General features: G+C 37.2%; 1 protein-coding gene across 7 annotated transcripts in view; it reads left to right on the top strand.

The window, feature by feature from the left end:
* The window catches only part of LOC143738540 (RIMS-binding protein 2-like), a 138,974-nt gene extending 118,966 nt beyond the window's left edge, over positions 1-20,008 (top strand). For 4 of the 7 annotated variants that reach the window (XM_077230537.1, XM_077230536.1, XM_077230540.1 and 1 more), the window contains 8 exons: positions 301-385; positions 2,211-2,341; positions 4,111-4,279; positions 10,354-10,407; positions 11,473-11,576; positions 11,691-11,762; positions 17,449-17,550; positions 19,759-20,008. In XM_077230537.1, the coding sequence (XP_077086652.1) occupies positions 301-385; positions 2,211-2,341; positions 4,111-4,279; positions 10,354-10,407; positions 11,473-11,576; positions 11,691-11,762; positions 17,449-17,550; positions 19,759-19,953 (912 nt within the window). In that variant the 3' untranslated portion in view covers positions 19,954-20,008. Of the gene's footprint in view, positions 1-300; positions 386-2,210; positions 2,342-4,110; positions 4,280-10,353; positions 10,408-11,472; positions 11,577-11,690; positions 11,763-17,448; positions 17,551-17,742; positions 17,778-19,758 lie in introns of all 7 variants that reach the window. The other 3 variants (XM_077230542.1, XM_077230538.1, XM_077230539.1) reach the window with 2 other exon arrangements.
* The last annotated feature ends 5,650 nt before the right edge of the window (positions 20,009-25,658 follow it).

Genomic DNA, 25,658 nt, shown 5'->3' with positions numbered 1-25,658 from the left:
TGTTTAGCAGGTAGTAAGCTAAGCAAACTTCACACTGGAACACGGACTACTGCAAATGTTCCAAATGCAAGCTTGGCAATTCATATATTATGGACTGTTATTTGGCAAGTAAAAAGTATAACTTGGCCCCAAAATACTTTATTAGCAGCAAGTGGCTCACATGCGATTGTTCTAGTCTGGAGCCCCTAGTGTTCATATGTGGTATTACATGCAGTTTGTGTGATGGTGATGTCATCCCACTGTTTCAGTGACTGTTTCCCACCATTGTAATCATCTAACTGCTTGTTTTCCTTACATTAGGAGGCAGCTGGAAGAGAAGATCCAGGTGCAATGTGGTGCGGTGTCACTCAAAAATCATCACGCTCTGAAATTAGACTGCACAGAGGTGAGACTCTCACTTCCCTCTCTCTCACTATAGAAGCAGATTAACTCTAGACAGCTTGTCATGACACAGGAGGAATTGACAACTATGAAAATAGCTTCCGGGATAATACCTGACCACTGTGTGTTGCATACAGCTCTCGTTTAGATCACACCCATCACTGCCCTTCTTCTCCAAATTTACTTTCAACCACACCCACATGTGTGTCAGCCCAATCTAAATTGGGGACTACTTTTGTTCCTAGATAAAACTGATAAGTATTGTTTTCTGAGGCTGATTTATTGCTCATTCCTAGGGTTACTGATTTGATCAAACCTAAACCTAGGCACATAAATTGCCTAGGATCTAGCTTGTTGAGGAATGTTTTCTAAGTGATCAGATGCACATTTTATTTGATTTAAAACCCACAAATTTGCATTGGTGGAGAGTCAAGCCATGTCTAGTGACCATATTATCATAGAGATTTTGTAGTGGACAACTAATATACACCATTGCACTTTTACTATATTTTACAATTCTTTTCATACATTTTTGAATCTGTTTCCTTTGACGACATCCCCAAAAGGAAGTTTTCCCAAAGGTAGCTAATTTTTTCTGGTTATTTGCCCTCAAATGTGACTCACAGAGGTTGTTACATGACCTCTTTTCTTTGCCCTGCCCTTGATTGTTGCTACAGATGGTCTTGATCCTCACTAATGAGATGAGCACATCTCACTGCTGGAGCTTAACACGAACATGACAGACACCACTGATCATGCATCTCTGTTCTACACTGTATTCCTTACCCCGCCCCCTTCCAACTCATCCAGAAACAGGAATACGATCCAGATGAATTCAGGGTGCTGACCCTCAGACCTCTTGACCTTGAGTCCGGCTGTCAGACTCCAAAGTACAGAAAAGCAGTTTTATTTTGCATACATGTCCAATATATAGGACAGGTGGTTTTGGGGGGGCATTTGTGTTTGCTTTACATTTATTTACAGTTTGCATTTTCATTTATTTATTGAGTAGACACTTGGGTGACTAAAAATTAATACATTTTTATCTACAGTCTCCTACAGATGAATCAATTCATGTAGTAATTAATCGATCGGCACAATTGAATCTGAGCTGCTTATCAGTAAGAACCTTGTTAAAAATTGAGCACCAATAATGTTGGAGCATATTCAAATGATTTCTGAAGGATAATGTTACACTGAAGATTGGAGTAATGATGCTGAAAATTCTGCTGATTTTTCATTAATAATTTTAAAAATGTATTAGTTCTGTATTAATATTTCTGAATTGTACTGTTTTTAATGTATTTTTCATTACATTAATCCAGCCTTGGTGAGCCTAAGAAAAGCTTTCAAAAACATTACAAAAACTTTTGACCAGTCATGTAGTTTTAATCTGTTCCATAAGAACATTATTCAAAATCACAAAGTTTGTTGGTATCTGAATAGACTTTGGTGTGTCTTTCTCTCTTCCTGTCGCTCTCACTCTGTGTCACTCATGTGCGCACGTTTCTCCAGCGGCTCATGGCGGCTTAGGATCAGGAGGTTTTAGTATGATTACCTCACTTAAGGACACGCCTGGGCCGCACCATTCTTTTTTTCAGGCGGGGGGAGACAACGCACATCAGTTCACTGGCTTTTAATGTTTGGAATGCATCAAGGAAAATGTGAAAATTGTCTAAAATAATTTGTCTTATTGTAATGTTGTAACGAAACTTTGCACAGATTCCCAAAAAATTTAAATATGCATGATGTCCAGATCAACCACCAATGTGTTGCTCCATATACGTAAATGTTACAGGTGTTTTTGTGTGTACTCTTTGGTGTTGCAGAGCCCAGACCATGTGGAGAAAATGAGGTCAGAGTCTTTGTTGCCCTCTTCCCATATGAACCTGCAGTCATGTCACCCAATCCTGATGCGGTTGAAGAGGAACTTCCCTTTAAAGAGGGACAGATTATCAAGGTTTGGCTTAGTTTTATTTCATTTTGTGATTTTCACACATGTATTAGTCTTTAATAGCAGATCATACTAGCTTAAAGTCAGCATGAAACATAAGTTGCAATAATCTTTTCTTTCCTACTGTGACATACAGCCTGTGTTAGAATTATTGGCACCCTTGCATTAATAAACACCCTTGCAATAAATCTGCATTGTTAATTCTTTCGACCTTTTATTTGAAAAACTCACAAATTCTAACCTTTCATTGAAAGTAGAATTTACTTAGAGAGTAAAACAATTGAAAATGGGGGTAAAAATCTCATTATGAAATATATGTTTTTCCTTAATACACATTGGCCACAATTATTGGCACCCTTGGTAAATGTGAACAAAGAAAACTGTGAAAATAAATCTGTATTGTTAATCCTACTGACCTTTTATTAAAAAACTCAAAATCTAACCTTCAATTGAAGTAAAACAATGAAAATAGGGGGAATTCTCATTATGAAATATGTTTTTCTCTAATACACATTGGCCACAAGTAATGGCACCCTTTTATTCAATACGTTTTGCCTGATGAGTTTGGAGATCAGAGACCAATAGAGAATCTCTCCAAATCCTGCAGATTCCCAAGTCCATGTTGATATACTCATACATCAGCTATATATTCTCATATCTTCAGTTTTCTATCCACATTATTCCTGCACCCCATGATGCTTTGCGCGAATTATGGGTGTAACTTCCGTTAAGCTGTAAACAATCAGTGAAAGACTAGCTCTATGGACGCAATAATATATATATATATTTTAAACCGTGTACAATTACATTACATTATTCTACTCCCCTTTCAAACATTGAACATTAAAAGGACATTTAAAAGTGTAAAAGCATCAACAAGGTACTTTCAACAGACCGTGAATAACCCAAAAAGCGTGAATATTTCCACAGCAAAATCGGACGGTTAAATATCACTGCAATATACAATACAATATGCACTGCAATATGCAATATACGTTGCCTTGATAAAAATAAAAATATTTACTTCAGCATTGCGTGATTTCAGTCATTTTGACAGATAATAAATTGAAACCTTGAACGAGACGTGAGGATTTGGGGAGAAAAAAAGAGATTCTTTGTGCATTCATGAATTATTAATGGCATATATCATAAATTAATTCGTTGAGAACAGACCACAAATGCCCAGTATATGTTGACCTTTTTCATATTATTACAGCAGAATGCAAAAATAAAATAATCATGAGGAAAAGAAAGCAGTGACTGAGAAGAGCTCTTGCCATAGATATTCTTGTTATAACATGTCACGTTAAAATACCAAGTGTTACATTATTCTCACGTTATTCTTAAATAAAACAGGAAAGAAAATTGATATTTCATCCAGTCAAACTGACGGATCAGCTTTATTTGTTGGGCAACCTTATGATTTGAAATGATTAGTTTCAGTCTTTTTGAATGGAAGTTCCCCAAACCGGAAGTGCCGCCCATAATTCAAAACGCAGTAAACTCGTCAGGAATAAGGTGGATAAGGTTCAGGTTTGGGGATTGATGTGTTGATTTTGACGTTTGTTTTGGATCATTGTCCTGATGGAATATCCAACAACGGCTCATTATAAGATTTCTATAAGGCAAACCTGTCTATATAAGCCTTCAAAATGTGTTTCCAGCGTGACCCGCGCAGATGCTTGTTCACATCATAAAAATGCCACTGTACATAATTCATTCAGAATATAATAAAGTTCCTGTTCAAAGTTCATTGTAGTGTTTCTTCTCTTAAGGTTTATGGGGACAAAGATGCAGATGGTTTCTACCGAGGCGAGTCGGGTGGTCGCCGTGGCTTTGTCCCATGTAATATGGTTTCAGAGATCCAGGTTGATGATGAGGAGACCAGAGACCAGCTCCTGATGCAGGGCTTCCTCACCACAGAGGCATCTATGGAAAAGATAGGTGTGTTTATCATTGCATGTGTGTGTCAGATTCATACATCTACACCTCGATCTCTGTTTTCACTCCAACATATGTTACCAGTCAGATTTGAGACTTCTTGGTAAAGCAAAATTGTACCGGTCCGCAAACTGTTCTTTTATGATACATGATGCACTGAATTGTTACAAAAAAAATCTATTTCAAATAAACGCTGTTCTTTTGAACTTTCTATTCATCAAAAAATCCTGAAAAATAAAAATATATCACTGTTTCCAACAAAAATATTAAGCAGCACAACTGTTTTTAACATTGATAATAATCAGAAACTTTTCTTGAGCATCAAATCATCATATTATACTGATTTCTGAAGGATCATGTGACACTGAAGACTGGAGTAATGATGCTGAAAATTCAGCTTTGATCATAGGAACAAATTACACTTTATATATATTCACATAGAAAATAGATGTTTTAATTTGTAATAATATTTTAAATAATATTAAAGTCAAGAGAAACGTTGATTATTATTTGTTTTAATACACAATTGAAACGTATATCATCCAAAAATGGACTATTTCACCCAATATTTGTGTGTTCAATGTGCTTTCTGTTCTTATTTGATTACTGAGCATATGCTAACTTCAAACTCTCTTGAAATCAGCTTTAAGCATTAAAATACGCAAGTGCTTGTCTTGGTAGAAAACTGACTAGCTTTTAGTGCAGAGCTGTAGTCTGACTGACATTTATTTATGGTCATATTTTGAGCATAGCTCTAAAATAAAAAAATAAATCTCTTAACTCCCTATAATCGTCCAAAGAAAAAGCCACAATCCAGCCACAGCTGACATTTTAGCACAGCTAGAATTAAATTTTTAGACACAAGCTTTAAAATAGGCTTCAAGCTAACAACTTTGAGAAATTTGTCTGTAGATTTCAAAGGGTTGTCTTTAAAGATTTTTTTTTCACTTCAATCTTCACTCCAGCAGCTTTACATACACCAAACCAAAAAAAAATTTCTGTCTGTTGACAGCATTTTTAGATTTATGGAGTGATATAAAGAGAAATCCAAAAGCAACTCTGTAATAATTCTAATATTTAATAACAAAATGAAACAATTATTCTGAACCTGACTTTATCCAATGTTCTGGAAATGTATGCAAATGCATGCATATTTAATTAGATATTGCATCATTTGCATATGTACACATTTCAGAAATCTTACAAAACAAAACAAATGTTCTGTCATTAATCAACTTTGAGAAATATGGTGATATCTAATAGTTGAACATTTTTACTGTATTGACCTATAGAGTATTGCCTAAAATAGTTGCACATGAAGGAATGAATTAAATATGTACATGAAAAAGTGGCCACGGTGTTACTACTCACTAATCAGCCGAATACTACTCACTTTATTTCAATCTGTTCTTAATTTAATTTGGTTCATGTTTCGCAGTGTCAGTTTCATTTCAGATCACAAAGCTTTGCCATTTTTACAAAAGTGCCAAAGTACTGTCATTGTAATGTGTGTGTTGTTGTGGTCACTGTATGAGCAATTCAAAGAGCAACAACGAGGATCGTGTCTCCCAGAATGCTTTGCTACAGTTGCGGTTCAGCCCTTTCTTTCTCACTGTGGTGGCTCATTCCTGAAGCTAATGCTTATTCTGTTGTTTAAAGAGATAGTTCCCTCAAAAATAAAAATTCTGGCATCATTTATTCACCCTCAAGTTGCATTACATTTGAGTTTCAGCAAGAACCAATGAGGTTCATTCTCGTGTTACGCATCACGTTTGAGCTTTAGTAAGAACCAATAATCACGTTTGAGCTTTAGTAGGAACCAATGTGGTTCATTCTCGTGTTACGCATCACGTTTGAGCTTTAGTAAGAAACAATAATCACGTTTGAGCTCTAGTAAGAACCATTGAGGTTCATTCTCGTGTTATGCATCAAGTATGAGCTTCTGCAAGAACCAATGAGGTCTATTCTCGTGTTACGCATCAAGTTTGAGCTTCTGCAAGACCCAATGAGGTTCATTCTTGTGTTACGCAGCACGTTTGAGCTTCAGCAAGAACCAATGAGGTTCATTCTTGTGTTATGCATCACGTTTGAGCTTCAGCAAGAACCAATGAGGTTCATTCTCGTGTTACGCATCACGTTTGAGCTTCAGCAAGAACCAATGAGGTTCATTCTCGTGTTACGCATCACGTTTGAGCTTCTGCAAGACCCAATGAGGTTCATTCTCGTGTTACGCATCACGTTTGAGCTTCAGCAAGAACCAATGAAGTTCATTCTCGTGTTACACATCACGTTTAAGCTGCTGCAAGAACCAATAAGGTTCATTCTCGTGTTACGCATCACGTTTGAGCTTCAGCAAGAACCAATGAGGTTCATTCTCGTGTTACGCAGCACGTTTGAGCTTCTGCAAGAACCAATGAGGTTCATTCTCGTGTTACACATCACGTTTGAGCTTCTGCAAGAACCAATGAGGTTCATTCTCGTGTTACGCATCACGTTTGAGGTTCAGCAAGAACCAATGAGGTTCATTCTCGTGTTACGCATCACGTTTGAGCTTCAGCAAGAACCAATGAAGTTCATTCTCGTGTTACGCATCACGTTTGAGCTTCAGCAAGAACCAATGAAGTTCATTCTCGTGTTACGCATCACGTTTGAGCTTCAGCAAGAACCAATGAGGTTCATTCTCGTGTTACGCATCACGTTTGAGGTTCAGCAAGAACCAATGAGGTTCATTCTCGTGTTACGCATCACGTTTGAGGTTCAGCAAGAACCAATGAGGTTCATTCTCGTGTTACGCATCACGTTTGAGCTTCAGCAAGAACCAATGAGGTTCATTCTCGTCTTACGCATCACGTTTGAGCTTCTGCAAGAACCAATGAGGTTCATTCTCGTGTTACGCATCACGTTTGAGGTTCAGCAAGAACCAATGAGGTTCATTCTCGTGTTACGCATCACGTTTGAGCTTCTGCAAGAACCAATGAGGTTCATTCTCGTGTTACGCAGCACGTTTGAGCTTCAGCAAGAACCAATGAGGTTCATTCTCGTGTTACGCATCACGTTTGAGCTTCTGCTAGAACCAATGAGGTTCATTCTCATGTTACGCATCACGTTTGAGCTTCAGCAAGAACCAATGAGGTTCATTCTCGTGTTACGCATCACGTTTGAGCTTCAGCAAGAACCAATGAGGTTCATTCTCGTCTTACGCATCACGTTTGAGCTTCTGCAAGAACCAATGAGGTTCATTCTCGTGTTACGCATCACGTTTGAGGTTCAGCAAGAACCAATGAGGTTCATTCTCGTGTTACGCATCACGTTTGAGCTTCTGCAAGAACCAATGAGGTTCATTCTCGTGTTACGCAGCACGTTTGAGCTTCAGCAAGAACCAATGAGGTTCATTCTCGTGTTACGCATCACGTTTGAGCTTCTGCTAGAACCAATGAGGTTCATTCTCATGTTACGCATCACGTTTGAGCTTCAGCAAGAACCAATGAGGTTCATTCTCGTGTTATGCATCACGTTTGAGCTTCAGCAAGAACCAATGAGGTTCATTCTTGTGTTACGCAGCACGTTTGAGCTTCAGCAAGAACCAATGAGGTTCATTCTCGTGTTACGCAGCACGTTTGAGCTTCAGCAAGAACCAATGAGGTTCATTCTTGTGTTACGCAGCACGTTTGAGCTTCAGCAAGAACCAATGAGGTTCATTCTCGTGTTACGCAGCACGTTTGAGCTTCAGCAAGAACCAATGAGGTTCATTCTCGTGTTACGCAGCACGTTTGAGCTTCAGCAAGAACCAATGAGGTTCATTCTCGTGTTACGCATCACGTTTGAGCTTCAGCAAGAACCAATGAGGTTCATTCTCGTGTTACGCATCACGTTTGAGCTTCTGCTAGAACCAATGAGGTTCATTCTCATGTTACGCATCACGTTTGAGCTTCAGCAAGAACCAATGAGGTTCATTCTCGTGTTACGATTCACGTTTGAGCTTCTGCAAGAACCAATGAGGTTCATTCTCGTGTTACGCATCACGTTTGAGCTTCAGCAAGAACCAATGAGGTTCATTCTCGTGTTACGCATCACGTTTGAGCTTCAGCAAGAACCAATGAGGTTCATTCTCGTGTTACGCAGCACGTTTGAGCTTCAGCAAGAACCAATGAGGTTCATTCTCGTGTTACGCATCACGTTTGAGCTTCAGCAAGAACCAATGAGGTTCATTCTCGTGTTACGCATCACGTTTGAGCTTCTGCTAGAACCAATGAGGTTCATTCTCGTGTTACGCATCACGTTTGAGCTTCAGCAAGAACCAATGAGGTTCATTCTCATGTTACGCATCACGTTTGAGCTTCAGCAAGAACCAATGAGGTTCATTCTCGTGTTACGATTCACGTTTGAGCTTCTGCAAGAACCAATGAGGTTCATTCTCACGCTTCAAACTGGTCGGACGAGCTGTTTATGTTTGCGGATCAATGTTAATATATGGTTAAAGGCCTAAATTCAATATGTTCATCATATAAAAGCGATCAAGTATCTTCAGAAAATATTTGAACTTTTTGAAACGTCAAAGTGTTAGAGGGACAGAAATTTCAGACTTCATTCTAAATGCATTCACTTGTGAAAGACTTGTGTGTTCAGAACAACATGAGGGCGAGTAAAAGATGACAGATTTTTCATTTTTGGGTGAACTAAACCTTTAATCTCTTGTATTCAGCGTGGTTCTTGTTTTCAGCTTGGTTCTTATTTTGCATTTCTTTTGGCTTCTCATTCATTCTTGTCTGCCTACTTGTCTTTTTTCCCTCGTATCCTGTTTAAATTTCATAAAGACGCCCGCTTACATGCACCGCTTCCACGCCGCACCGCTGCACCGCCGAAACCTAGACGCTCCAAGAAAGGTGTGTGTCAGCGCTCGTGTCTCCTCACCCCCCCCCCCCCCCCCCCAGATTTCACCTGCGTTTGGTTTGCTGAATTTCTTGCTTTCTGCTTCCGCATTCCCAAAGGGGGATACGAGAATTAGATATTCTTACAGTTTTATTTTTAACCACATTCAGCATGAAATCGAAACTAACCTTTAGTTATTCCAAATAAATATTCCTGGTTTTACTCTGCATGATTCAATGCATGTTATTGTAATGAAAACAATGCATCAAAATGCAATAACTTTTGTGCTGGTGTTTTCAAGGCCTTTTAGACAGAGAAAAAACATATTAACCAATATGGCATTCCATTATTAGTGCATTAATTGGATCTGCTATTTTTCTTCTGCCTCTTCTTCTTTTCTTTTTCTTTTCTTTAAAAAATAAAAAAATAAAAATAAGCTTAAAAATATAATAATAATAATATGAAATAAAAAAAATAATGTCAATTGACATTCTTTTTGTAGAAAAATTGGCAAACAATTATATAATAATAATAATATTAAAAATATTTGTCTTAATTGACATTTTTGGGGGGAAAATGAAGCTGCAAATTGAAAAAATTAAATAATAACAACAATATATAAATGAATAATATATAACAAAATATATGTTGTGGTAATTGGCATTATGCTACAAATATTGTCTTTTTATAGAAAAAAAGAAGCTAAAAATAAAAAAACATTAACAATGCATATTATAAACAAAATTATCATATATAATATAACTATTATTTTTTTGGTAATTGACATAATGCCATAAATGTTGTCAAACGTAACTTGTATTGCACTTGGGATAATTCCTTTAAACTTGTACTTTCTAATGCTTGTACTCTCAACCCCCTTTGGTCAACTCACCATCTCTCACTGAAGTGTGTGTGTGTGTGTGTGTGTGTGTGTGTGTGTGTGTGTGTGTGTGTGTGTGTGTGTGTGTGTGTGTGTGTGTGTGTGTGTGTGTGTGTGTGTGTGTGTGTGTGTGTGTGTGTGTGTGTGTGTGTGTGTGTGTGTGTGTGTGTGGCTCATGAATGCTGCACTCATAAGCTCAATAGTTTTATTTGGTTTTGTTTATTTTTATTAGTCTTTTTCCCCATAATTCCAAGTGTCAATCAAGGTCAGGCAGCCAATCAGATCGTGTCTAACCCTTCCCTCCTCCCTCACTTCTGTCCTTCTGCAGTGGAGTCTTCTGCGGTGTGGGAGGACACGTCTGCTATAGACTCCTCCAGTCAAGGTTAGATATCCTCAGTCCCGTCCTGTTTCTCTCTCTCTCACGTCTTCGTCATGTTTTCCTCCTCGGATGTTTTTCAGCCGCATGTGTGTGACAGTTTAATTGCATATTAACATGCTCTCGGATGATGCAGCGCTGCATGCTTTTACCATGGAGACGTGCCCTCATCACTGTTCTAACCACTAATTATCTTTCAGTCTCACGTTTAACAGTTGTGCTTCTTTGCATCATGGTTGATTTTTGTTCACTTTGTGACCTGCATGTGATTTCTGTCATAAGTGCCTTTCTCTGTCATTTTATCAAGCAGTAGATATCAGAAGTTTTGCAAAGCCAAAAATATATATATTAGTGCTGGGCAACGATTAATCGCATCCAAAATAAAAATTTGTGTTTACATGATATATGTGTGCATACTGTTTATAATTATTTTATATATATAAATACACACACATGCATGTATATATTTAAGAAAAATATGTTATTCATATATAAAATATTTATATATGTATAAATATATATATATACATGCAAATATTTCTTAAATATATACATGCATGTGTGTGTATTTATATATACAAAATAATTAGAAACAGTACACACATATATTATGTAAAGACAAACTTCTATTTTGGATGCGATTAATCGCAAAGTTTTCATATCAGTTAAAAGTTTATGGCATTATCAGAAGTGCACTTTTTAAATAAAGGGCAATTTGGGCAGATTTTCTACCCATGCAATTACAGTCTAACAAATATTTCAATTAAATCAGTTAATTGAAATTCTTAATTCAAGCAAATATGGCTATTAATTATAAAAGTTACTATTTCAATAATGCCCCAAAAAACATAGCATAAACTGTTAGAATATATCTGATATATATCAAAACCAATTAAAGAAACATAACATTTAATGCACATAAAATATAATGTAATGAACATACAAGTTCACAAGGGCCCACTGTGATTGATTCACTGCATTTCCCAGAAGTGAATCAAAGAGGGTCCTGCTTAATTTCCGAGCCGTAACTTTGAAAACGCTCATTAAGATGTGGTTTGTTTGACTTTTCAGACCTGAGCCGCTCAGCCGCCCCGATGGGAAGCTCGAGACCCCGCAGGATGGTTGCCCTCTTTGATTATGACCCGAGAGAAAGTTCCCCTAATGCAGACATAGAGGTGATGTCATTACTATTTTTAATAGTAGTAAAACAAAAAAGTGTCTGCGCTGAGTGAAGTGAGTCTATGCTGTGTGTGTGTGTCTAATGTTTGATCATCTCTCAATAACTCCAGGCTGAGCTGATCTTCAGTGCGGGCGACGTCATCTATGTGCTCGGTGACATGGACGACGATGGCTTCTACTATGTGAGTTTCTTCTCCTTCAGTGTTATTCTAATCTGTATGTAAGTATATCCATAGCACCGCCTTGCCTCATATTTTCTCAATGAAATCCAATACTAATACTAATTTTGATTCGAAAAAAAGTGTGTTACTCACAAAATATGAGCATTTTTGCTTTCGACAACTATTTGTAAGGTGGAGGAGTCTTGTATTATCCCTTTATAACCAGAAAAGCTGCCACAAAGACATGATTCATATCTTTCTCTGAGCCAGCTTACAGTTATTAGTTCAATTCTCAGCCGGTTTTTGCATGAATGACCTCATTTAAGGGGTTTGAGTGATTAATTATAAGTATCTAACCTGACGAAAATTTATTTATTCAACGTTGTCTACATTATATTGCATCTGCAGCAGCAAAGGGAACTTTTGTAAAGATACGTTTAGCCATTACTTTTTAAATGCATCATTATATTCAAATTGCAAACACACAAGGAGAGTCTCCGCATGAAAGACCCACGACTGCAGATGAACGTGCGACTACGTTTCTCTCCGAAACGCTAGGAAATTAAATTAGATTGAATGGCGGATTGTAACTGTGACAAGATGATTGACAGGGCAGTTTATGGTGACAGGATGATTGACAGGGCAGTTTATGGTGACAGGATGATTGACGGCAGTTTACGGCGACAGGATGATTGACTGGGCAGTTTACGGTGACAGGATGATTGACGGCAGTTTACGGTGACAGGATGATTGACAGGGCAGTTTACGGTGACAGGATGATTGACAGGGCAGTTTACGGTGACAGGATGATTGACGGCAGTTTACGGCGACTGGATGATTGACAGGGCAGTTTATGGTGACAGGATGATTGACGGCAGTTTAATGAATGATAGAAGTCTATAGAGTGTTATGTAAATGCTAGGTCAAAGAGATGTGTTTTTAGTCTAGCTTTGAACTGACAGACTGTGTCTGCTTCCCGGACAATGTTAGGAAGATTGTTCCAAAGTTTTGGTGCTAAATAGGAAAAGGATCTACCGCCAGCAGTAGATTTATATATTCTAGGTATTATCAACTGGCCGGAGTTTTGAGATAGCAATAGACGTGAAGGACTATAATGCGTTAAGAGCTCGCTCAAGTACTGGGGAGCTAAACCATTTAGTGCTTTGTAAGTAATCAGCAATATTTAAAAATTTATACGATGTTTAATAGGGAGCCAATGCAGTGTTGACAGAACCGGGCTAATATGGTCGTACTTCCTGGTTCTGGTAAGAACTCTAGCGGCTGCGTTTTGAACTAGCTGTAGTTTGTTTATTAAGCGTGCAGGGCAACCACCCAGTAGAGCATTACAATAATCTAGCCTTGATGTCATGAACGCATGAACTAGTTGTTCCGCATTTGTCAATGAGAGCATATGACGTAATTTAGATATATTTTTAAGATGGAAAAATGCGGTTTTACAGACACTAGACACGTGACTTTCAAATGAAAGATTGGTATCAAAGAGCACACCCAGGTTCCTAACTGACGACGAAGACTTAACAGAGCAGCCATCAAGTGTTAGACGGTATTCTAGGTCATTACGTGAGGAAGTTTTTTGTCCAATAATTAGAATCTCTGTTTTTTCAGAATTTAGTAGTAGGAAATTACTAGTCATCCAGTTTTCATCAGCAATGCATTCCGATAATTATGTGAATTGGTGAGTTTCGTTAGGTTTGGAAGAAATATAGAGCTGAGTATCATCAGCATAACAGTGAAAGCTAATTCCATGTTTCCTAATGATATCTCCTAAAAGTAGCATGTACAGAGTGAACAGCAACGGTCCTAGTACTGAGCCTTGTGGTACGCCATACTGAACTTGTGATCGATAAGACATCTCTTCATTTACTGCTACAAACTGATAGCGGTCAGATAATATGATTTAAACCATGCTAGTGCAATTCCACTAATGCCAACATAGTTTTCTAGTCTATATGCTATCTAGTCTCGAGGTCATGAATGCATGAACTAACTTTCTGCATCAGAAACAGATAGCATGTTACGTAGCTTAGCAATGTTTCTAAGGAGGAAAAAGGCTGTTCTTGTAACATATGAAATATGATTTTCGAAAGACAAGTTGCGGTCTAGTATAACACCCAGTACAAAACCTTGTACAAGGTTTTGTGGGTAGTTTTTTGGACCAATAAGTAATGCCTCCGTTTTGTCTGAAATTAAAAGCAGGAAATTACACGTCATCCAGCATTTTATATCTTTGAGACACTCTGTCAATTTAAATGAGTTAGTGTTTTCATCTGGTCGTGATGAAATATATAATTGAGTGTCATCAGCATAACAGTGGAAATTAATTCCATGTTTTCTTATAATATTACCAAGTGGCAGCATATATATTGAGAATAGCAGAGGGTCTAAAACCGATCCTTGTGGCACTCCATAGTCTACTGACGTTATCTTCGATTTTTCCCCATTTAAACAGACAAAATGATAACGGTCTGATAAGTACGATCTAAACCAGCTTAATGCCTGTCCCTGAACACCAGTGTAGTTTTGTAGTCGATCCAAGAGTATTTTATTATCTATAGTGTCGAACGCAGCGCTTAGATCGAGTAGAACTAGTATTGAGATACAGCCTTGGTCAGAAGCTAAAAGTAAATCATTTGTAATTTTGACTAGCGCAGTTTCTGTGCTATGATGCGGTCTGAATCCCGACTGGAATTTTTCATAGATATCATTTTCTTGCAAGAAAGAGCACAATTGAGCGGACACAACTTTTTCTAGTATTTTAGACATAAATGGAAGATTTGAGATGGGTCTGTAATTTGCTAAGTTATTTGGATCTAATTGCGGTTTCTTAATGAGAGGTTTTATTACTGCCAGCTTGAATATTTTTGGAACATGACCTAAAAATAAAGATGAGTTAATAATATTAAGAAGAGGCTCTTCCACTACAGGTAACACTTCTTTCAGTAGTTTAGTGGGTATTGGATCTAAAAACATGTTGTTGGTTTAGATGCAATGATAAGTTTATTTAGCTCTTCCTGTCCTATAGTTGTAAAGCGGTGTAGTTGTTCTAGAGGGGCGATAATTGAGGCTGAATCAGAAGACACCATAAAAGATTGTACATTTACAATTGTGTTTCTGATGCTTTCTATTTTCTCATTAAAGTAGTTCATAAAATCATTACTACTATATTGTAATGGAATATTTTGCTCTGGTGATGTTTGTTTATTTGTTAGTCTAGCTACGGTGTTGAATAAAAACCTTGGATTATTTTGGTTATTTTCTATTAGCTTGCGGAGATGCTCAGCCCTGGCTGCTTTTAGAGCCTTTTTATAACGTGACATATTGTCTTTCCACGCGATTCTAAAGACCTCTAAATTAGTTTGTTTCCATTTACGCTCTAAGTTACGAGTTTCTCTCTTGATAACATGCGTAGCACTGTTGTACCAAGGTGCTTTAGTTTTCTCTCTAACCTTTTTTAATCTAATTGGTGCAACAATTTCTAGTGTACTAGAGAAAATGGTGCTCAAACTGCTAGTCATTTCCTCTAGTTCATCTGTTTGTTTGGGTTCACTGAGCAGCTGAGATAGATCAAGGGATTCTAATAACTTTCGACCTATTTCTACCCTTCCTTTTACTACAAAAGCATTGGAGAAAACGGTTCTGAATCAACTCCAATCTCATCTTAGCGCAAATCAAATTCTTGAAACTTTCCAGTCTGGTTTTAAGCCTCTGCACAGCACAGAGTCTGCGCTTTTAAGGGTTTCTAATGATATACTGTTAGCAACCGATGCTGGTGACTCTGTGATCCTAATACTGTTAGACTTAACCTCGGCCTTTGATACAGTTGATCATAAAACTCTATTATCCCGACTAGAATGCTCTGTGGGCATCCAGGGAACTGTCCTCAGCTGGTTTAGATCTTATCTAACAAATAGAAGTTTCTCTGTTAAACTGGGTAATTTTTCTTCCTCGCCAGCTCAACTCTCCTGTGGAGTGCCGCAGGGGTCTATTCTCGCACCCATTCATTTTTCCATATATTTACTTCCTCTGGGCTCCATTTTCAGAAAGCATGGCGTATCATTTCACTGCTATGCAGATGATACACAAATTTATTTCCCTCTGAAACGCAACAAAGATACTGCACTAAAATGTCTTTTTGCATGCATAGAGGAAGTAAAAATGTGGTTTTCTCAAAACTTCTTATTTATGAATGAATCCAAGACCGAGGTTATAGTCTTTGGCCCCCATGACAACTATAATAGCAGCAACATTGATCTGGACTATCTTGATCCAAAGTCATCTTGCATTAAGAACCTAGGTGTTCTCTGGGATCAAAACCTGAAATTTGAAAAACAAATCAATGCGGTGATTAGTTCTTGCTTTTTTCAGTTACGTCTTCTCTCTAAAATTAAATCCTCCCTTTCTGAGAAAACACTAGAGATTGCAATCCATGCGCTCATTACATCGCGGTTGGACTATTGCAACTCTCTCTACTTCGGCATACCCAAACAGTCTATTGCGCGTCTCCAATTAGTACAGAACGCTGCTGCAAAGTTCCTCAAAAGAAAACGCAAATTTGAACATGTTTCACCTATCTTAAAATCTCTGCATTGGCTACCTGTGCATTTTAGAATCGAGTTTAAAACTCTTTTATTTGTTTTTAAATCCGTAAATAATCTGGCACCGAGCTATTTGTCTGAGCTACTCTGTCCACACAACCCCACACGAAACCTGAGGTCTGGTGATCAGAGACTTCTGTCTGTCCCCAGATCTAGGTTAAAGAATAGAGGGGACAGAGCCTTTGCTGTTGCTGGCCCTAGGCTGTGGAACAGCCTTCCGGTTTACATCAGAGCTGCTCAATCTGTAACTGTTTTTAAATCCTCTCTTAAAACCTATTTTTTTTCTTTAGCTTTTAATTCATTGTGAGCTTCTGTCATGATTGTGTGGTTTGTCTTTGTTCTTTATCTTGTGTATTGTTCAGCACTTTGGTCAGCCCTGTTTGCTGTTTTTAAATGTGCTATATAAATAAATACAAACTTGAAACTTGAAACTTGAGATCAGGTAAGCTATTTGAGAATCTACCATTAGGCCATGACTGCCCCATGAACTCAGTATTATTAAATTAGCCGATATTAGGCCCTATTTTGCAGAATATTTTTTTTCAATTAAGCATTTTTAAGATCATGTCAGATGTCTGTGAGATCTGGCACTGTTTTTCTGTTGCTACTTTGGATCCCCACAATATCTCATGTAAGCGACGGTTTCATAGTAAGCTCTCTTAAGGACATGTTTAATAAGATCCTACCGAAAAAAGTTTTCACATTTTCATCACACACATATTTAAAACACATTTATTTTATTTATTTATTTGTTTGTTTGTTTATTTTATTTAAATTGTATTTTTTGTTTAATTTTTTTTCTTTCTTCTTAATTTTCTTATTTTTTTATTTATTTATTTTAATTTAATTTTTTCTTTCTATTTATTTTATTTTATTTTCTATAATTTTTTTATTATTATATTATATTATTATAATTTTTTTATAATTTTTTTAAATTTTATTATTATTATTATTATTATTAATTTTTTTGCAGAATATCTTTTTCAAGATGCAGGGCTGCGTAAATAAATAGTGTAAAAGTATGATCAAGTATGATTGAATGCGCATAAGCAAAGCAGCAGTGCATGATGGGTTTTTGTTGATGTTTTCAGGGGGATCTCAATGGACACAAAGGCCTCGTGCCTTCCAACTTCCTGCAAGCTTTTCCTGAGCCGGAAGAAGACGCCGTGACCGAGAGCCGTAGAGACGCACAGGTGTGTGTGTGTGTGTGTTTACTGCACGCATTACCGTCAATCATTGCATGCGTCTTCCATTCTGTTCTGTCCATCACAGCGTTACTGTGTCATTGATTAACAGCATTAGTTTCTCCAGCTGTCTTTTGTTCTGCATGTCGTCTTATGTGTGTTTTATCTCTTTGTGTTTGTTTTATTTTTGCATGTTTTCAGAAGCACAGGAAAGGTGTTCACTTTAAACAGTGACCGTAAGTCTTTCATAGATCTGAAACCCTCTCTAGTGTCTCCTTTCCTAAAAACCGTGACTAAACGGTATTATCATATATTACTGTGAAAACTGATGAATTATACCAAAGGTTAATGGGTTAGTTTGAAATGACACATCATCAGTTACTCGCCCTCTTTTTTTCCAAACCCGTATGAGTGACTTTCTCTCTGTATAACACAAAAGGAGAAGTTTAACAGAGTGTTTTTCTATGTTGTCAAGCTTAACTTATATTATAATGTTTTAAAGATCCAATATTGTAGAATCTCAAAAAACTGACTGCACATCATTCCAAACTCTCTTCTTTTTCACATAAAATTAAATTTTACAGTGATATTTCATCCCCAAAACAATTCTGTCAGTCAGTGCGTCCAATTATGTTTGTTTTAGTATTATTTATATACTATTATAGCATTTAATAAAATGCTGAATAGGTGTTTTTATGTTGTTGTTTTAATTTTAGTTTGTTTTTGGCAATTTTGTTGTGTGTTTGTCATTAGTTTGTATTTGTTTTTGTTCAGTTTTTTGTTTTAGTTTAGTTTTTATTTATTTCCAATTAGCAACATTTCTAATTTAGTTTTTTCTTCTATTTACTTTTGTAATATTTAATTTTATTTCAGCTTTCAAACATTATTCAATAATTTTAGTTTTAACTAAATTATAATAAGCCTAATATGGACCCCAAACCTTCTTAAAAATATGTTTTGTGTCCTACAGAAGAAAGTGTCTGAAGTGTTTTTTAGCTGTACTAGCCCTGTAATCTCAACTCAATATTTCATGTTCATTTATTGTGTCTTCATGTCATGATTTCTCTCTCCCTTTATGACTTTGAGCTGAAGCGTTTTTAAGATCATGTCAGATTTGGCATTGTGTTTTTCTGTTGCTACTTTGGATCCCCACAATACTAATGTAAGCGACGGTTTTACATAGTAAGCTCTCTCAAGGAAATGTTTAACAAGATCCTACTGAAAGTTTAAAAAATTCCTCATACATATACTGTATTTAAAGGGACATTGTGTAGGAATTTCTCCCATCTAGCGGTGAAATTGTATTTTGCATTCAAACGAATTGTGCTCTCCAGCGCCTCGCTTTTTCAAATGCGTGTTGCATCTACGGTAGCTGTTATGTACCACAAAGCTATGACAGGATGTCTTCTAATAGCACTTCGTCGAGTTTTCCTTCGGGTGAACAGGTTTGTTATTTCAAACTGCAACTTGACACAACGAACAAACGAATGTTACAGTATGAATTACTGACTGACTCGCCGGGGCCGTGAAGCGCCTCTCACTGCTCTGCTCCTCCGTTTCTGCTGCTTTCAGTCACGTGACGCTCTGAACGAAAACGCGTTGTGGAAATGCGTTGGCCTGGTACTTTTTGACCCTCTCTGCTATTATAGTTTTTCAAGATGGCGGAACGACATGGAAGCCTCCGTGGACCTTCCCGTCACATGTATATAAAGATAATAAATTCTTCATTTACGAGGATAAGTCAGATAATTGGCAGAGGTATTTGTACACCATTGAGGACATATTTATGAATAAAAATATTGATTTTAGATAATAAAATACCTTAACTACACATTGTCCCTTTAAAACAAAAAAAATGTTAATAACATTTTTATTTATTTATTTTTTGGTTTTGCATTTTTTTATTTTATTTTTTTGAAATTATTTATATTTAATTTTTTTATTTTATTTTTATTTTATTTTTCATTAAAAAATTCTTTATTTTAGAATTTTTTTGCTAAATTTATTTAATTGTATTTTTCATAAAAAATATTTTTTTATAATTGTTTTTGCAGTTTTTTAAATTATTGTTATTATTATTTTATTTATTATTATTATTATTATTAATATTATTATTATTATTATTATTATTATTATTATTATTATTATTATTATTAAAAATATTTATTCCTTTCTTTATTTAACTCTGTGTAATTGTCTTTGTCTTGCGTCTGCCAGGTGAGCCTGACAGAATCCCCCGAGCATCTGGATCCCGTGAGCTCGTCTCAGCCAGAACCGACCCCTGACCCGAACCCGGCCCTGAGCGGCTCTCCTCCGCTCCCCGACGCCTCTCCGCCCGAGAAAAAGAAGAAAGGCTTCTTCTCCAAAGGCAGAAAGCTCTTCAGAAAGCTGGGCTCCAGCAAGAAGGAGTAGCGCATCTGGCTGTGAGCGGGAAGGATCTGCAGATTGCACTTTTCCTCGTGTGTGTGTGTGTGTGTGTGTGTGTGTGTGTGTGTGTGGTGTCAGTTTGAGTGTGTGTCCGTCTGGTATGACTGAACAAAAAGAGAATCGTTCTCATTCTCTGATTTTTTGCCATTATGATGCAAATTTACCAGCGCTTTCGTGTGTCGGACTGTTTCTTCTTTTTGCAAGGCAAATAATCGCAATAGGAGTTTCACCAAAGCTGTGAATAGCCAACTTTAATATCAGTATCTAGACATGAAATAACAATCAAGCATCATCCACTGAAAGGCAAAGCACACTTATGAGGAGATATGAAATAATGTTTATTCCAAGAATTCTGGAAAATAAAACGGGGAGTGACAAAATAAAAGTCACTACAGAAATATTTTGCACTACAAGTAGGGTCCAAGACTGCAGAACTGTGTCCCTTTATCCGTTTTATGTTGATAATGTTTAGCGGTTAAGACTAGAAGATGTGGCGTTAATTCAAACCAGTGAGTAATTCTGACTCAAAACTCAAATCTTTGCATATTATTCCAGTTATTTTTACTAGAGAAAATATGAATGATCACCGACGAGGCTGAAAGCTTCTCATATGTTTGATATTACGTCCCACTTGCAGCTGAATCCATATTTTCTGCAGTTTCACATTATTATTATTATTCTACTGAGAATAGCGTTTTATTATATTCTACACACTTATGTGCTTTTTTCATTGAGATTAATCAATGAGAATTTCATTATGCGTTATTATTTAAAACTTTCATTGGCTCAAAATTTAAACGCTACATTTATAATCAGCTTTAACTTCTTGATTTATGTAATTTTCATGCTGAAATGGCATTATGAACCACATTATTTTGATCCGTCCGTAAACGCAATATCGTGCGTCTGATGCTGTACAGGCTTTATTGATCATAATGAACTCTCTGTACCTTCGCCTTTTCTCAAACACATAGACATGGAACTCTAATAACAATAATAATTCATTCACTTATATCTGATATGGTATAAATGTACGTGTGTGTGTGTGTGTGTGAGAGACAGAAACATTGGCTTCTTTCTGCATGAGCTCTTGTCTTAACTTTTTCTCAATGTAATTTTTTGTTCCTCTTTTCTTTTCCTCCGTTTTAAGAGCGTTGTAAAGTCACAGCATGTGAGCATAACACCACACACACACACAAACACACACACACACACACACACACACACACACACAAACACACACACACAAACACACACACACACACACACAAACACACACACACACACACACACACACACACACACACACACACACACACACACACACACACTCTTGACTTCATATTGCAACATGTAACATGCTGGTAAAGTTAGTTTAAAATGCTAGCATGTGTTTTTTGGTCTTACATGGCTCAAATGATTTCTCAGGTTGAACTGCTCATCAGTTTTGCGTCTTAAGTCAGCTCGTGCTCATCTTAGACGAGACTGTCTAAAACACACAGTTGATCCTCTTGCCAAAAAAACTACAGCGACTAACCACCAATCACAGAGCGCCAGCCGTTTAGAGGGGCGGAGCTAGGACTGAAACGACCTCACAGACAGGAAGTAGGTGAAACACTGCAAAAAATTAGTTTTTGGAAACCTAATCAAGACACATTGAGAAGCAAAATGTTTTTCTGAAAAATATGTGTTGCTTAAAACATGAATTCTGCCAAATAAACTTGAATTACGCTTATTATTCTTATTGCATTGGCTGATATTTTTCTAGTTTTATGCATAGACTTTCATACATTCTTTGGAAAACTAGTCATTTTGCTTTGAAAACAAGACAAAAATACTTCTTTTTTGCAGTGTAGGCAGAAAGCATTGTTTTTAGCATTACTTCATGCTACTTTGATTGTGCTGAGTTATTATAATGCATTAAACAAGCTTATTTTTGCTTATTTTAATGGGGTAGAGATGCACTGTACAGCCCCTGGATCTAAACGTTCCTCTCGCTGCACTATGATCCAGACGCATGCTGTGATTCCCACGAGGATCTGACCGTAATCATTGCTACTGCAAGTAGGCGTATCCTAGGCCATAATAAAACTAGCCTTATAAGACCTTGCTTAGTCTTAACTTCAAGTTTACTACAGCTGTGTTTGTAATGACTGCATGCATGATGGTTTTCCATCTATACTCGGCCTTATTTATTCTATTTATGTGTCGTAGTAGTTGCACGTACCTTGCGTTTGTGTGCTTTGTAAAAATTGATGTTCTTCCTCAGTGTTTTGTCCAGTATGAATATCCAAACATTCTCAAATCATGATGCAATTACTGGAGAAGCAGAATGACTGAAGATATTAAGTTAAGTGAAAATTAACTGACCAATAAGGGCAGAAAAATCCACTTAATTTAAAGGGAAAACGAGATTATTTTTCTGACCCCATTGGCAGATATATTTGTTCTTGTTTCAAGTCTTTTTTTTTCTTCTCAAGTAAATGCATCTTGATTTAAAAATGTTTATTTGCACTGGAACACAAGACAGAAAGAAAATCATTTTTTTTGCTGTGCGGTGTTGAGGTCAGTGTATTTGTGTGATTTGAGGTATGATATTTTCATACATTCAGAAAGAGACTCTATTCTTGTGTCCGTAACAGAAGCTGGATGTTTTTTGTACATTTTTCTAATGCGTTTTTTTTTTGTGTGGAAACTTACCTGTAAATAATGCTTCTTTTTGGTAAAGTATTTTTTGTGCATGCCGAAACAATGTTTTTGGATAGTCACACGGGCATCATGCTTCGTGAGGGACGTCGTAGTGATTTACTTGAATGACTTGTTGCAATATGGACTTTTTACAGAAATAAAGTATATTTTCACATAAAATGAGTTTGTGTTGTGAATGATGGACTCAGAGACAAAACCGTTTTATTTCTTTGTTTTATTGACGTTTAAAAATCACATTGCATTTCAGAAGACACATGTTTTTGATGATTTAGCAGAGAAAGCTGGCTCTGGTTTCTGTAAGCGCACGACCGTCTCACGTGGACGTGTTTTGACACTATGAGACGTGTGCAGCTTTACGAAACACAGCGACTTCCTTTCTCTTTCCCGTCGTTCTGCGTCGAGCGCCGTGAAGTTTCCCAGCAGCCAACAGTACACTCATCCATAAAGTAGGAAACACTACACTGTGGCGAGGGGTTTAGTAGTGCTTTCTACTTTATGGATGACTGCACTGTACATCCCAGTGTCCAGGTGTCCATGTCTCCTCTGGAGCTCCTGATAAACGCTTGAGATCTCAAGCTCCTCCTTCACACACACACACACACACACACACACACACACACATTTCCACTGGTGCACAACATGTGAACCCCACCCAAACTTTACACCGGCTTTAAACTGCTATTTGAACAAATGACCTGCAAAAATCAAACAGTTTTCGCAACAGTTTTCATTGAACCAAATTATTTGGTGCACAATGTTCAGACTTAAAACAAATATACTGCATTTTGTTGAATTGCATTAAAGTCTTTACACAATTACATCAACTTCTGAAAACGGTTGGATTGAAATAAAAATGTTAGAAATGCACAATGCGTCACAAAACCAACATCTTCCCTTTACACATGGCAGCCATTTTGAGCGACATGATTAAGCTCTTCCTTCAAACAAAGGCGTTTTCTTACAGATACATATTTAAAATGCTCGTGTGTATTAAAAAAAGAAACTTCAATGATAGAAAAAAATGCACATTGTTGGCTTTTAACATTTTAGATGAACAGAAACAGAATTAAAAAAAATTTTTTTGACGTGATTAGTTGATAATCAATATTAAAATACAACACTATTTGTTGCATTCCAAAAATTGTGGACTTTTAACATTTTAGCTTAACAGAAACAATTCTTAAAAACAATTAGACTTTTATCGGACAGATTTCGTACATGCGTCAATGGATAATCCAACATGGCCCAACGTTGAAGTGAAAAATGTGAAAATATCAATGCAGAAGATTAACACAAAGTTACTCATCTTGTGATACAGTAATAAAAAATGTTAAAAAAATAAATAAAATCTTCCTAGTATAACCACAGGGATACGTTACCGTTCTGGCTGGGTTACATCCGTACCTGTGGATCAAGCCCAGTAGTGATATATGTGCCCAGTTCTTCTCCAGTGCTGTTTCCGGGGTCTGTTAGCCTCTTCCTCTCCAGCCCAAGTAGAAATGGGCCTAAAAGAGGAGAAGTGCTGGTATTTAACCTCGCTGCCACCCACGTGTTCCTCAACCACACCGGAAGAGGCATAACAGTCAGATCCTCACGCTCTTCTGTCATTCGCTGCTTCTGCCCACCGCTCACGCATATTCACGTCCGAAGACACGCAGCGTTCGTGACGTCTTCGTTTAACAGGTGCACTTTCAGAGAGAAAAACTCATTTAGAGGTCTCAGTTCAGGTTAATGCCAATTAGTACGATTAAATAGTGCGAATAATAAAAACTTGTTTTGTGGGGTTTTTCTCTATTGAAAAAGGATGCATACTATTTTATAATTAGGGGGGGGGGGGGGGGTCAGATGTTTAAGAAGGTTTAAATGAACACACACATGTCATAGATAAGAGTTTCTCAGCCTTATCTTCCTTTCTATTCTCCTGAGCTCTTTCGGTTTGTTGCTTAACAGTTGCAACACAAGAGGAAATGCCAAAGTGTGTCTCTTAAATCCCCATCAGAGGGAAGTGAATGATCAGTCGCTGGGAGAAACCAGGACTTTATCAAATCCAGACCAAGAAATGCACAGTTCACTGAATTCATGTCTAAAATGAAGTAGATGATGCCTAAAAGTGAAGATATGATCTGTTCAGGCACAGGAAGGAGCCGTAGAGCAACTCGCGTGTGTGTGTGTGCGTGTGTGTGTTATTTCCTGTGTGCAACACCTGCAAAAGATATGCAAACATACTGACAGAACAAATGCTAGTGCTTAAAGAATATTATTTCATTTTTTAAAAGCATTTTTGATTGCATGATGCAAGGAGCGTCTTCCAGCTGTGGTTTAGTTGGACGTTTCTGCTCAAGATCAGTCGATTAATGAGAAAGTAATGATTAATGTGTGTGTGAATGTGATTTTTAACCCAGATCTCTGGAGCGTGGTGGTTTTAAGAGGGTCTGTTCTGTCTCTTTAGCGGTTATTGACATGCACACGAGGTTTAAAGTGGCATGAAACCACAGCGTTCTTCTCTTTCTTCTTTATATCTGAACAAGGACAACAGAAGCTTCCTTCTCATTTAGAGCGGCTTCGGTTTGAAGGCCTGAGCGTGTATTTTCATACAGGGAACACCGGCCCGGGTTTCAATTCCCCAGCTCTCTTTATCAGACCAGCCTTTCAAAGTCTGTTTGCAACCATGACAACCTGACGAGACGATGTGTGTGAGAGCTGAACCAGGGGATTTTTCAAGTGTGTGTATGTGTGTGTGTGTGTGTGTGTGTGTGTGCTTGAGGTCAGAGCCGCATGGTTTTTGAACAAATATAAAAAGCTGAGTGGAAAAAGGTGTGGTGAGAGAGATGTGATCTGAAGTTGACTCTCGTCTTGTTTGGTTTCACTATGACACATGTACCCGTTTCAGTGCCTTTGTCCTGCAAAAAAGGGAAAAAGCATTGAGAATGTTTTGCATCAAAAATAACGCTATTTTAAACTGAGACATTTTGTTACATGTT

This window comes from Siphateles boraxobius, unplaced genomic scaffold (genome assembly GCF_051911475.1).
Source record: "Siphateles boraxobius isolate OS27281-9 unplaced genomic scaffold, OSU_SipBor_1 149, whole genome shotgun sequence".
Taxonomy (NCBI): domain Eukaryota; kingdom Metazoa; phylum Chordata; class Actinopteri; order Cypriniformes; family Leuciscidae; genus Siphateles; species Siphateles boraxobius.
The sequence above is the reverse complement of the archived record's forward strand: the minus strand, read 5'-3'. Positions and strand labels throughout refer to the sequence as shown.